The sequence below is a fragment of the Pempheris klunzingeri genome, chromosome 11, assembly GCF_042242105.1.
Source record: "Pempheris klunzingeri isolate RE-2024b chromosome 11, fPemKlu1.hap1, whole genome shotgun sequence".
NCBI classification, from domain to species: domain Eukaryota; kingdom Metazoa; phylum Chordata; class Actinopteri; order Acropomatiformes; family Pempheridae; genus Pempheris; species Pempheris klunzingeri.
In genome coordinates, this window is record NC_092022.1 from 23,963,432 (window position 1) to 23,977,823 (window position 14,392).

Sequence of the window (14,392 nt, forward strand, 5' to 3'; positions counted from 1 at the left end):
CCATTGCTGACCTGTGATAGTTATGGCCAAACAGTAATGCTCTGATCTTGGCTGAACTGAGGGATGTCGTCACGGTAAACAGACTGTTGTTCTGCTGCATTTTAAGACCTTGTGTCTCTGTGGGTTTCAGTTACCTCACACAGTACATAGACATGTAGGTACAACAAAAATGACATTTTATGATTAGATTTTATACATAGATAGATAGATAGATTCTGTAAAATTACCTGCAATGGCAGAATGTGGAGGAAATTGAGGAATTTGTCGCAGTATATCTTCTTTTTTTTTTTTTAGCACAGATGGCTATAACATTGCCAAACTATCCCGTCTCGATTCATAAAGATCGACACATAATTGGTTCTCTGCCACGAAAACTGTTATTCATTTGTTATTTTATGCGCACTAAGTCACTGCAAAGATGCAAATAGACAAATTTGCACCAATCAATGCAAATGAGACATAATTCACCTGAGTTTAAATTTCTCCGGGTTTCCACAGATGGCTTCCCGGAGCAAAAGCCTGTCCTGGTCTTGTTGAGAAAGAAAATAAATTATTGCAGCTGGCGCCTGTGAGCATCCGGAGCTCTTTGATACGAGGCGCACACAGAGGCTGGTAGTTATACGCTGGTCAACCTGCTTACTTGACGAGTGGGTCAAGAAGTTATTAACTCACAGAAAGCCTTGTGTGCAACAGTCCACCTTCTCTTCCCCTCCCTCCCTCAGTCTCTCTCTCTCTCTCTCTCTCTAAGCACACAGACTGAGTGGCGCCTGTGTGTGTTTTTGCAAGTTGGCCAGTGCTGATCGACTCTTATAGCGTGGTGAGTGGGCATGGGTATTAAAAAAAAACCCTGATCCACACATCATCAGAGACCAGACAGAAAAGTAGAGGTGTTGGAGAAAAGTCGGCAAGGAAGTTGACTTAAGTAACTAAGTTCTGGAAATACGTCTGTTATTGGATTCCAGCTATCGGCTGTGCTGTGAACCACGTTAGCTCAAGCAAGCTCCAGCTAGCACCCACAGCTGGCTTTCACAGCATCACCACCGTACTTGTTCATGTTTTTGTGTGTTTACTCGCACAAGTAACACCAATAAACAGAAGTGATCAAGTGATCAAAGCCCCATTAGGCAAAAAATTGCTTTGCTTTTGGTGTGAACACATGAGAAGCCCCAAACAGTCTGAGACTTAACACAAAACTTGGCCATCAAATCACAACCAAATGATGCCTGTTGTGACTAACAACTCCATCATCAAGCTGGTGTGCTGTTGTCAGCTCCAGTGGAAGGATGGCCTGGGAGACAATCGGTTTGTTGGTGGACTGTTGGAGGATGACACAAAACTGAAAATGACCGGAGTTTTGGCAAGCTCTAGGTTATCCAGATTGTCCCTCATCTCCACTTCCACTCGTCTCTGTTTGACCGATGGAGGCTGTGCAGCAATTGGCCACTACCGGTGCCAAGGAGGCTTTTCTATTTGTGTTTTGTGTTTCTCAGACTGACACAAGTAGACAGGGCTGGAGAGGAACAAAGGGAGACTCACAGATCCTGCTTTCGATTTTGATGATTGAAATAGAAAGCTCATTCCGATTATGGCACCCCTAATGTCCACACATCCTCTAATGACAGCAAGCTGGCTGAGATTTGCTTGACATTTTTGTTTCTGTTCTTACTTTTCTCTAACTAATAGTGGCTCCATTATTTTCTGATGTCATTCTGGTTTTATGTTATTGGGGCTGTAGTGAAGCCTGTAACTGTGTTGCCGTTCTCTTAATGAAATACTTATTCATATTCTGGTGAAGAGTTTGATGGGATAGAATATTGGGAAGATTAATACTGCTCGCACGCGTGTTTGTCAGATATAAACCCCACATACCAGTGAAAAACCATTATTTTGTCTCCTCCTCACTGTTCCCTGCTCAGAGCCAAGAAATACTCAACGCACAAATTGCTTCTCTTATACGCACATACCATGGATGCATTGTGAGATATGGTGATGTGATATACAGCCTTGCTGCCAATTTGTTCCACCAGCCAATCAGAACACCTCACAGGATCAGTCAGAGTGCTTCGGGTGGACATGTGGTGTGATGGTGATGATGGTGAAGAAAGCAGGGACCCCTCGATGGTGTTGATGATGTTGATAAAAGTGACCAGTAGTCCCAGTCTTGGGTTTTTTTTTCTTTTTTCATCTTTTCCAGGAATCAGAATTCCACCGAATCGACATCATTATATTGGACATCAAACCTGGATCAGTTTCCATGGAGACCAGAAAACATGGTTGTCAGACTGGGAGAGTGAAGCAAAGAAAGGCGGAGAGAGGGAGCGGTTCTTACTTCTGATGGGTGTAGAATGAAAACATCTGAGAGTACTGCAGCGAGAGAGCTGGGAGGGTGGAGTTGGGAAGAGGTGTTGGTGGGGGAGGAGTTGCAAGTGAAGGAGGGGGGGGGAGGAGAGTTTGTGGAGAAGGATGGGGGGAGGAGAGGGTGGCAGGCTGATGGTGGAGTGAGAAGAGGGCAGCAGTAGATGGGGATGGAGTTGGCAGGGTGAAGAGATGGGGGAGGAAGAGGGGGAAGGGAGGCCGAAATAAAGGGAGATGAATGAGGAGGTGGGTGGTGTGGGAGAGTGATGGGGGGGGGGGGGGGGGGTAGGTGGTGGAAGGATGCCAATTTGATAGCTAGGGAGGTTTCAGGGTCCAGCTCTGCACCACCACCGCCTGTAAAACAAAGAGAACAAAGAGGCTGTGCAGACCCCCACCCCCCACCTTCATATGAGGAAAATATGTCCACCTTAATTGATTTTCTTAATGATATTCATTTGTTTTTACACGGCTCTGCTGAAGGTTTCGAGTTTGAACACTAGAATATCACTAAAACAGATATATATATATATATATGAGAAGAAGGAAAATAAATGTATCCTCCTCTTTGAAAACTAAAGAAAGTTCAGGGTGCTGCGACATTTAAAACAACTAAACCTCTACATTTAGACAAAACCCAAATAACTAACTATGAAGTAGCAAATTCCAAATAGCTAATAAGAAACCTGTGTCCTTATAAGACGGGTGTTTAGGATAAAGACCATAGTTTCAGATTTGTGTATAAAAGGCAGACAATAATTAAGTGTGAGTGAAATTAAAGCCGGTCCCGTTTCAGACACGTGTCATTTGGGGTTTGTCATTAAAATACCTTAAAGATTCAGAAAAAGTCAATGAAGTAATATATAGTCAATAATGAATCCAGATCACATCATTCTCACTATCGCCATGCATCACGCTTCTGCTCTGTAAGTCATTCTGTAAGAAATTACACAATAAGCGAGTCCTGGAAAAAATAGAGGATTAATCAGTTGTCAGAAATTAATTGAAAAGTAATACTCAAGTTGAGCAACAAATGGAAACATCCTGTAGTGTATTTAATCATCAGCTATCATATTACATTATTGAACTGTATTTTAAGCATTTCCCCACACACCTAATAATCACGGTTGGCTGATTTGTTCCTGAGCGGTGATTCTCTGCTGCTCTGGGCTTCTCTAGTAAAACATCATATCTCGGTGTATTATATGTGTTTGCAGAGAGGCCTCACGGCCCTCCAGTGGCTCCGTCTGTGGGGATGCAGGAGTTGAAGGCGGGGGTGGAACAACTTGGAGAAATTATTACTTTTTGTTTGAAGGAGACACTTTGATGTACGCCTTGGTGCAGAGCTCTTGTGCGGGACTAAAAAGGGAATTTTAGTCTAGAAAATGCCCAGAATTACACCAGATCAGCACATGACCACATAACGTCATCTGAAGTTACATTACTGTTGTAGAGGAACGATTAGATTAGTGATATGACTGCACCGACCTTCCCGTAGGTACTCCATTCACATATGCCATTTTGAACTCTGACCAAAACTGTTCTTTCCGTATGGAATCTTTTTTATGGATTTCATTTGTTTTTCACACCATTGATTTAAAATGACGCTCCTCCCCTCCCATTGTTTTCAGTGATGATGTGTGGTTGCCATGAGAGAGAGGATGAATTAGAAAGCAGAGCAGATGAAGGGGGAGGAGAGCAGAAAGAAGGACTAAACAGGAGGGACTAAGGAAAGATGGGAGTTTGGAGAGAAGACGTGGGAGGGTGGAAGTGATGGAGGAGGTGGAGAGGGGGAGAGCAGGAGAAAAGGAAGAAAGAGAGGAAGAGTGTGAAGGGAAGAGAGGAGATGAGCGCAGAGTGAAGGACATGTTTCCTTCCGTCTGTCCGGTGGCTAACCTGATTAGGTTAGCAACGCCATAGGACCAGATCCGGCTGCTGTGCTCTGGAAACACACACACACACACACACACACACACACACTCTGTTACAGACTTGCACTGCCTGCTACACTCTCACAGAGTGATGCACAGGCTTGTAGTGCAGTGCTTTCTGCTTACACATGTACGTAGACATAACATGACTTAAAGCTATGACTCCTACCCAGAGATATGTACAGTTATATCAAGGAGTACATGGAAAGAGAGCAGTAACTTGGATGCATACTTGGAAAGTATGAGGACTTTCCACCTGCTGCTCTTCCTCTTCTTATTTCTTCTGCTCTTCACGATCTCTTTGTTTTCTCTTTGCTCTCCACTCTGCAGCTCTACCGACCAGAGCTGACATTTTCTCCACTTAAATCTCCATTGGCAGTTTTCTCCGTCTGCTGCACCACATCTGCTCTGCCATTTTTCGAAGCTCACCTTCTGCCTCTTCTTGATAGTCCATAAACTGAGTCTCCTCTTTGCTGCTCCTCTGTTCCCATTCACCATCTGCCCTCCCGGCCCAAGAGAAAACCCACCACATTTGTAGGACTTCATCCCAAAATCCCAATCATGGACCTCCTCTTCCTCTTGTCTTCTCAGTTTCTGTTCTACAAGCCGCCTCTTTTGTTCTTTGATACAAGTTAAAATATTAGCTGCTCCTCTCACCTCCACTCTGGTAAAAATAGACATTAGAGAAAAGAGGATGTTAATTATTCATCCTGGGTGCACTTCAGCGCTTTTGCACCTCTCATAATCTTCACCACAGTCGTCATCATCATCGTCAGAACATCATCATCAGTGTCAGTCTGTGTGGTGTGGCTCCTGCAGCTGAGAGCAACAGAATCATTTAGGAGGAGGAAAAAGAAAACCCAGCTGAGTTAACATAGTTAAAAAACTGTTTGTTGTCTTGACTTACAGTGAATAAATATGGGCTCCCCCCATCCAAAGACAGTCTACTAGTAGTCGTTAGTGCAAGATGGGCCATTAGTCCACAGTTTGTGAATTTATTTTAACTCTCTGTAAAGTGACTCCACACCACAGGATTTCCTGCCCGACTTAAAAACCATCTGTAATTAGCTGTCTAATAACAACAGTCGTGTCCTTTAGCATTTCATACACTGACCAGCCATATAGGCTTTGACCTAAATTTGAAGACTCAGCTCCTGAATGGAGTTAGAATTTTTTTTTAATCTGGGTCAATTAAGACTCTCCATGATCGACTAACGTTTGGTTCACTATTAAGGGGAAGCCTGGAGATAATCCTTTTAGTTATATTTATATGAAGTTTGAATTACTGAAAATCCTCCAGCTAATGTAGTCAAAGTGCACAGGATTAACAAAAACATCTTATGCTTCAGCCATGTTGTGCTCTTGGAAGGGAATTTCTAAGCACGGTTTGCTCGTAGCGTCGTTTTCGACCACAGCAGGCAGCTGTTTTCAGAGGACCCCTGTACTCTACCTCCTCGGTAGCAAACAGCAGACACCGGTAGAGACTAGCTGGTGAGCATTTAGCAAGTAAAGAGCCAGATATTTCCCTCAGGGGTTGGTTAACAAAGAGAATATTGGACTTGCGTTCATCGGGTGACACAAACACATCACCAAATGAATGATGCTGTTGCTTCGTAACGGCTGGATGTGGAAACAAGCAATTGTTCACTCACATCAGCTATAAAAAGGCTCACAGCTTGTTTCAGCTGCCCCTAGGTGGGCAAAACAATCAGTTGCCATAGGTTTAAGATAAAATTAAACCAAAGTCAATTAAATACGAACTTCTGTGTCACTTATCTCAACTCTGTTCACTTTTTATACATAATGTACATGTACGTTCACCGTGCTGCGAAATATACAGACGAGATACAGACGGAACCAGTGAGAGCTTATTGAGTTGGTCTGATGGCTCCAAAGCCTGTTTATGTGTTAATCTATCAGGCAGACGCACCGCTGTTCATCTGTATGCAGATGAGGACAGCTCATTACTCAGACCATTAATAAACAACACACACACATTCAAAAGAACTCCTCAGTCTGGGAAAATGGAGAAGAGAAGAGTAGAGGAAAGAGAGCAGCGAACAGAAGATGTCAGAATTTCATTTCCAGAAAACCAATAATATAGTGAAATCACACTTCATCACCATCTTTAATATTGAATTTGTTAAACTATTTTGTCATTTGAGGAGCTGGTGATATTTGATATTTTTCTTTTTATCATCAAACCCCAATAAAAGACCAAAACCAACAGTGTGTTAGTCGTAGTCAGACTTCCCCAGCCTGTCTGGTTCCTAACGAAGATGTAAATCTGAACACAAAAAGTAAATACTGTCATTTTTTAAGGAGGCAATAGTTAATTTGTTGGGGTCTAGTTTCAGCAGCGGATGAGTTCACGTTTGGTTTTCTAGTGAGTATTTGACGACAGCACAATGATGTGGATCATTGGTGTGTTTTTAATAGTCTTTTTTGACAACAATGGTGCTTTATGGCACGGAGGAAGACGATATATCAGGCAGTGCTCAGACAGGACTCACTAGTAGGATCAATTAATTGTGTCTTTGTTGACAGTAATAGCCAGCGTTGTCTTTTTAACATGATTCTTTTTTTCATGGATTCCATTTTTTTAAACATATGATAATCAGGCAAAGGAAAGAGTCTAAGTAGAAAGCAGTTTTCATTTATCACCTTTTACTGGATTTCTATTTGTTATATTATCAATGTTAAATGTTCAGTACCATCTATTGTCATAGTTTACCAGTCTTTTTGAGTTGTTGTTGTTCTAGCTGCTTAATTTAAAAGAGAACTGACTTACAATGTGACCAGTGTGTAAGGAAACAAAAGAACAACTTCACTACATAAAGATATGTTTCAAAGAAATCCCCTGCTGGATACTGGTCACAGCAAGTCATCTGAGAAAAGGAGTGCTGTTCAGTTTCTCTTCTACAGTATCAAGAATGAGCCTCCTCATGACTTCATCAGTGCTCATTTTCTTGGCGTCTTTATGAAAAGTGAAATAAGACAGATTTGCTATTAGATAGCTTCCACGGGTCTAATATGAATCCTCTGTTCTTCATTCCCCCAATGCCACGACAAAGAGATGAGGCTAACCAGTGGTTATTACATTGAGATTATATGGTAATTGAAAATGAGCTAATGTGGGCTGGTGATGATAGTAATTGAAAAGGAATTAAGAGTAGATTAAAATAAGGTCTCATTTGATCTTTTGTCAGAGTTGATTCATGTGCCTGGCTGTGGTGAATTAGCAGCCTCAGAATAGTCTCTGAGCTGATTAACATGCCGAGCTGTAGGTTCATGGTTTTGAACAGCTTTTGAATCAAACAGCCTGGAATGTGAGTCCTGGAAGTTTGAAATATCTTAATTTTTTCGACTTGGAATTACTTTTAGCTGATTGGAAATATTGGCTAGCTGCTGGCTTACTGCCAGGGGTGCCCTTTATTTCTTGGGCATATTACCTATCTTAACATTATTTCAGATAAAAGGGGAACGATTGTAACTTCAGTGGCCTCTAACTAACAGGCTGGCTGTGAGAGTGCTGCTCAACAGTTTGGTGAAGAGATAATTACGTATAACTTCTTCTAGGAGGTCTTGTCACTAGTGATTGTGCCTTTATCCACGTGAGTCCTGTCTGATCGCCGCATTTGAGCAGTTTGTTTTCAATTGTTCCATTTTCTGTTTCAACTGCTCTACTGCAGAACACAGGGCAATATTTCTTTCCCTCACATGGTGTTCAGTAAAATACATTTGTAAGTGATCAAACGGTGGACTAGGTGGAGGATGGTAAGAGGCTTGTGTACCCAGACCCCTCATGGCAAGGGCTGGGTAAAGAACTGCGATACGTTTGTGTGCTTTGGTACCAGAGAGAATCAAAAAAACGTGTATCAAATTTCAATATGTAAAGAGTGAATCTCATCAGTGTCAGTGAGTTAATAAGAATGCAGCATGCTTGTACCAAGATCTAATACTGCTGGTAATTGGCAGTCTATTGTTACATGCCGTAGAGGCATGTAGGGAAAACACAGGTTATTTATAAAGGCGGCTCTCTTCCCGTTGTACTGGCCTGGCTGGGCATGCGTTATGAGTGGTGCTGCGCATTAGTTGCTGCTGGTAACGTTGCTGTCGGAGCATGATGGCCAGCCTTCAGCTCCCTCCCAGGTCGACCTAGTGAGCAAACAGCTCAAGGTTGAGCCGCTGAGCCCCATTGGCACTGTTAGCACTGATAGCTTGGCTATGCTTTTGAAGGGGCAGCGCAGCAGTGGCTCTGGCTGATGAGGTAACGCAGTGGTCTGTTAATGTGAAGGTTCCCAGTTTGATTCCTGCTGTTATACATTTCAATTGATATTATCTTAACAAACATCTGCAAGTATTGGTATGGGCTTATCTTTTATGATTTAAAACTGCTTTGAGTGAGAAATTGCCATAAAACTAAAAAGCTGAAGTAAAAATATATTGTAGTTCTAAAGTTTTCATTTTATTGTGTTACTGAGTGTGTAGAAATGCCAAGGGGCTGAAAAATGGTCTAAAAATGTAAAGGGTCTGTTTTGATCTGGTGGTCCCAGTGTAGGTGTAGTAGTCAGGATATTGGCGGAAGAAATGCCGTCTGAATAAATGTCTTTCGTCGACATTACATTGTCTGTTGGTCTCAGTCCCTGGCCATGCATAATAGACAAGGGTGGAGCCTCCAGGGATGCATAATCACAGCTCAACTGTCTACAGTGGCCTGTCTTCCAAAAAAAACAACATGATTTGACTTTTGGTAAGTGGTTTGGGATTTTTAAGAATGGCTTCCACTTGTTTGAGCTCAGTGTTTCACCTTTACTAGAAATTTCTCATAACAATCAACTGGATATCATAGTTTTGTAACATTTTCATTAATTATAGGCAGCTCATTCAATAATGCCTGGGGCAGAGCAATTTTATTGGATTATTCTGTTGCTTTTTTTGCATTTCACCATGAGGTATGGACAGTTACGCAGTATGGTATTTTCTTACTATTATGTGTAATAATTATTAAACTTTTCAAAACCTTCAATATATTTTCATACCATTTAATACACAGAGAATAATGGATTGAATAAATGTGTTTTTTATGCACATAATTGCACAGGAGAACATTGGGCCTGGAACACAATGAATAGGTGGGTGACACAGCAGCTTTCACTGTGGATTGAAGCTGTTCTAATATAATGACACAGCTCCCTGGATAGCTTGGCTGTTTCCAGACCTACAGTTATTGTGTGTGTGTGTGTGTGTGTGTGGTGTGTGTGTGTGTGTGTGGTCATGCTGGCTGGCTGCCTGGCTGCAGTGAGGAAGCTAATCCAGTGTGACGCCCAGGGAAACTCCTCCTCTGAGAACCCTTTTAATGGACAGATATAGGTCAGTTCCAGCACATGGACTCACGGTAGGAGCCACAGCAGTAGTTGTATAGACACAACTCTCTCTTTTTCTTTAAATGGAAACTGTGGAAGTCCCCGATGGAGCTCTTTTTTTTTTTAATTGTGCAGTGACAACAAAAAGAGCACAAATCAAGGTTTTCTATTGATTTACAGAGAAACTTAACAAGCCATTTTAGCCTGAACATTTCTTCTACAACTCAATATTTACATAAAAAGACATTACAAAACGGGATCTTTCTTGACACCAATATTCAATATTCCCTCTCAGTTTTAAACAGCTGTTACTGATTTTGTCTTCTGGGAAGAAGACATTCTTCATTTACATTTGATATATATATTAAAAGAATATATAAAGGCTGGATGGCTTTAATCTCACAGCATGTTGGGCAAATGATGATACGAGAGGAAATGCCAGAACAGCTCATTACTGAAGGTACCACCAAAGACTGTAAATAAGAATCTTTGGCGCTGCAAAATACCAGCTGAATACTTGGAAATTAGACCCTCGCCATCAATATCCAAATTAAATATGGCCTGTGCCAGTAGCTGAGCCATGTGTACCTTTAAGTAATAATAACAAATGTCACCTTTGTTCTTCTGCATGCCTCACTTGAACAGTACTCAAGGGGGGAAAAAAGCTTCTTATTTTGAAGCTGGAAGTGTTCAGGAGAAAAGATTAGGCTTTATCTACCCCACCCCCAGACCTCTCCATGAACGTAATGACCTCCCAGATATCCCTGCAACACCTCCCACCCAAACTCTGCTGCCAAGACCCTCAATGCTACATCAGCAAAAACACAGTGGTTGCTGTGTTTTCCATTTTATTTATTAGCGTAATTCATGCAGAATCAAGTGTCATTTCTGTGATCTTTCCACAAGCATCAGTTCTGAAATAGCGAGTAGAATGATCCACACACCTCTGTACTTTATCTAAATGCATTAGGTATTAAAGGGATAGTTTGGATTATTTGCAGTGGGGTTGTGTACGTGTGTTCAGCACAGATACTAAGCAATGCACTGCTGTGGAGCCACCTAAAAAAGGCCCAGCAAAGAAATGAATGTCAGTTCAAGTGTATGCCGTATTTAGAATATTTTCACAGCTTTACATTGCTGTCAGACAGCCTTTTCCAACAGGACCGCAACCATTCTCCCTTCTTATTTGCTTGCTTCAAAGCCACCAGGCCGCATTGACGAAAACTGTCATTTAACTGCGCAGACGATGGGATTTGCTAGGTTACAGCCACATCGATCAGCTTGTTTGTTTGTGTTATTGTGTGACTGTGGTGTTTTAAACGGTTAGTTTACATGTATGTTCATTGTTCAGGGCAGTGGTAGCAAACTGACACGTTCTAGGAGCTAAAATTACTGTTTTTGTCAATGCAGTCTGGTGGCTTTGATGCGAGCGGAGAGAGAGGACAGCTTTAGTTCTGTCGAAAAAAGGCTGTCTGATGGCAATCTTAAAATACTCTGACTATAGCATACACAAACATCCATTTAAATAGCATATGGGTGAAAATCGATGTAGTATATAGATTTATATGGATGGATGGATGGATGCATGTGTATAGATTATGTATTGCAGTTGTCCACATTTTTATTTTGCCTGTATACTGTCTGCACATTTCTTCTGTCTACATGTCACGCCTCACTTTAGCCGCCACCCCTGTTCAAGAGCTGCTCACATTATTAGCTGAGCATCTTTTCACTCACATGTCTCCTGTTAAAGTACGGCCCACATTCCTGCTCAGAGTGACGGATGACATGTAAAATAAACGGGAGATGTGACCTTTGAATTATCTTTCTGTGATTTTTGTGCCATTAGTCTGCTTCCCTCCACCTGTCAGTCCGCCTGCCTGTAAAGCTGTGTATTTACCTGTCTGTCTGTCTGTCTGTCTGCGTTTGAGAGATTTTAGAGCAACAGCAGTAATGAAAAGACCGGGTTTCTGCCTCTTCCCTCCACTGTCACTGAGGTCCTTGCTCATTAATCTCTTCATTGTGTGCAAGTGTTTGTGTGCATGTGTGTGTATTAAAAGGCAGTTGTATCATTCAGGACCTCATTACTAAAAGTGCAGGGCTTTTTAGATGCTGATAACTAGAGGTACGCGTGTGTGTGTGTGTGTGTGTGTGTTAGTTTGAAAAAAATGAAGACTGGGTTACATGCTAATGGTTTGCCCTGATGGCCAAGGACCTTAAGAATTATGTCCCCATTGGAGGATTCTGTACCTCACAATTTACATCCAGTGGCCTTTTTTTAGGGAGGTACAAAGTGTGAGGACGTCAGGGTGGCAGATAGACGTGTAGCGCTTCTGCCTGTCATGCAAAAGACTGGAGTCTGCATCACCATGTTTGTCTTTTTATTATCCATAGCCACAGTCTTTCCTCAGTGTTGTCTTTGCACTCTTTACCTTTAAAATTCTGAACACAACACAGGGGGGTGTGCATAACTGAGGTCTACCAAATACCAGCTCTGCTTCTGTCAATCACTAGCTGATCCAACCGTGGTTACATCTATTAAATCCGATTTATGAAAGCTTGTTCATTTTTTTGATGTAAACGCTCAGCTTTTGGTAGCTCGTCACTGGCAAAAAAAAAAAAAAAATTATTTCCCATAGGGTAGTGTTTTTGGATTGAACTGAGGAAGAGTCTACGAGGTGGAAGGAAGGCGGCTCGGGGTTGAGAGGAAAACATCTCAGTGTGATGTTCCTGCTACCAGCGAGGCCTGCAGGTGCTACACGCAGAGCAGCAGTTGGCATGTTGTGTTTGATTTTCCTGCCTGTCGTCTCTCTGCCTCGCGCTTCTTGTTTCCTCTGATGTTTGGGTTAAACCGGCGGAGCAGCTGTCATGAATGCTGACACCGACAAAGTGGTGAAGAGAGACGTTAAAAATGACTTAACAGTTTCATTCATGAGAAGTTGGCTGATCTGAGTTTAGGTGGATTTACACACCACTGCATGTGGAACAGGGACATTTACTGGCAAAGGATTCCTTCTATGTGGAGCGCTTGCTGTTGTTCTTCTTTGGTTGTCTACTTCAAGTGATGATGACTTCAATCAAAAGTTTTCTCTGTTTCAAACATCTTTATTTTCCTCTGTGTAAATAATAATGGTGGAGGTGGAGGATCTACAGTTAGTAGGTCACTGTTACACTGCCATGAGGAAAGATTCATTTTCAACACCTCTGCCAGTGTGGAAAAATCTTTATTCAGTCGTCATCTACACACACGACCACATGATGTCTGCATATGCATTTCAGCATGCATTTGCACTTTGTGATGAAAAATTGTAATGCATTTGATTTCACTCGTCAAACTAATTTCATCAATGCGGCAGTCAGATGAAGAGAGACGATGGAGAAGCAGAGTGTTCGTGGTGCTCTGCTCTTTTTCCTACAATCCCTCGTGTTCACAGAAGTCAAGTCACTGTCCAGTGTGTCTTTGCGTCTCAAGTAAATGTTGTTTACGTTCTTGGGAAATGGATATCTCACAGAGGGTGCATGAATGCAAATTGTGAAAGACCAGATATTTGTTAATGTGGTGAACAAGAGAAACAGAGTTTTCCTGTTTATACATTTCTAAAAGTTATTCATAAATATATATATATATATATATATATATATATATATATATATATATGTGTGTGTGTGTGTGTGTGTGTATATATATGTTAGTTTAACTTTTAACCTAAATAGCATGCTGCCGTCTCTTCCTGCTCCATAGAAGTTTAATTCTATTCTAACTGATGTTAGCATGACATAACTGACATTAATATGAAAATGAAAGCTAACGTAGGTATGAAATGTTCTTGTGTGATCTCTCCTGGTCAGGATGACAGTTCACTGAGCAGCGAGGAGGAGGCAGAGATGAGCGAGCCCACATGGCTAGCAGCTGATCTGGGAGCAGCCACTGACCTGAGCCCGCCGATCCGAGGAGAGAGGATGCGCCACAGTCCCCAGAACACACACAGCAAGGAGGATGACGGTAAGATGACGGCCATCTGATCCACCCTTAGTCTCACGTTGCCTTTGTCGAATGAAAGCGTTGCTCTTCAGGAGCCAAGAAGAACCTGGCTTCTGGCATCTTTTACTCTCTTATCAGTTTTTGTCTCTCTTTCTCACTCCCATCACTCTGTCATTGTTTCAAGCTTCACACTTTATATGGCGTTCCTGGAATATCACTGCATATTGAGGGAAGTCTTCCAGGACTCATACACAGAAGAAGCAGCAGATTGTGTGTGTCTGTTTTTTTTTTTTAATGCACATTCATTTAATCAGATGCTGGTGTTCAGCTCTTTTGCAGTGGAAACCAGAGAGTTTGATTGGTTTGAAAAAACCCCAGTAAAAACAAGCCAAACTGGATTAAAGTGGTCACATTATGGAGGCTCTATCTCCTGTTTTATACCAAGGTCAGGATGGAGACCCCTTTTCCTCTTCACCACTCTGTGTCCCATGTTTCTCTCTCCTCCCACCTTTCTTGCTTACTACTACCCGCCTGTCACTCTGTTCCTTGCCCTCCCCTCCCCCCCCCACGCCCCCAAAGACACACACACACACAGTCCTTTCTTTCTTCCTTGGTGCCTCTAGCTGCCTGTCACACTACTCTGCTCGCTCTCTCTCTGCACTGAAAGGCCTCCCGTGGTGAGGAGCGCTCACTTTGAAGACAGCCGTATTGCCTCATAATGCAGCAAGGATACAGCAATTACCTGCTACTGTAACAAGTGG

The 14,392-nt window shown here is 42.2% G+C and overlaps 1 protein-coding gene across 1 annotated transcript in view; it reads left to right on the forward strand.

Moving 5' to 3' along the window:
- The window catches only part of LOC139209894 (nucleolar protein 4-like), a 137,923-nt gene that overhangs the window by 67,976 nt on the left and 55,555 nt on the right, over nt 1–14,392 (forward strand). Inside the window, exon 5 of the mRNA XM_070839783.1 lies at nt 13,499–13,652. Coding sequence (XP_070695884.1) covers nt 13,499–13,652 — 154 coding nt within the window. The remainder of the gene's footprint in view (nt 1–13,498; nt 13,653–14,392) is intronic.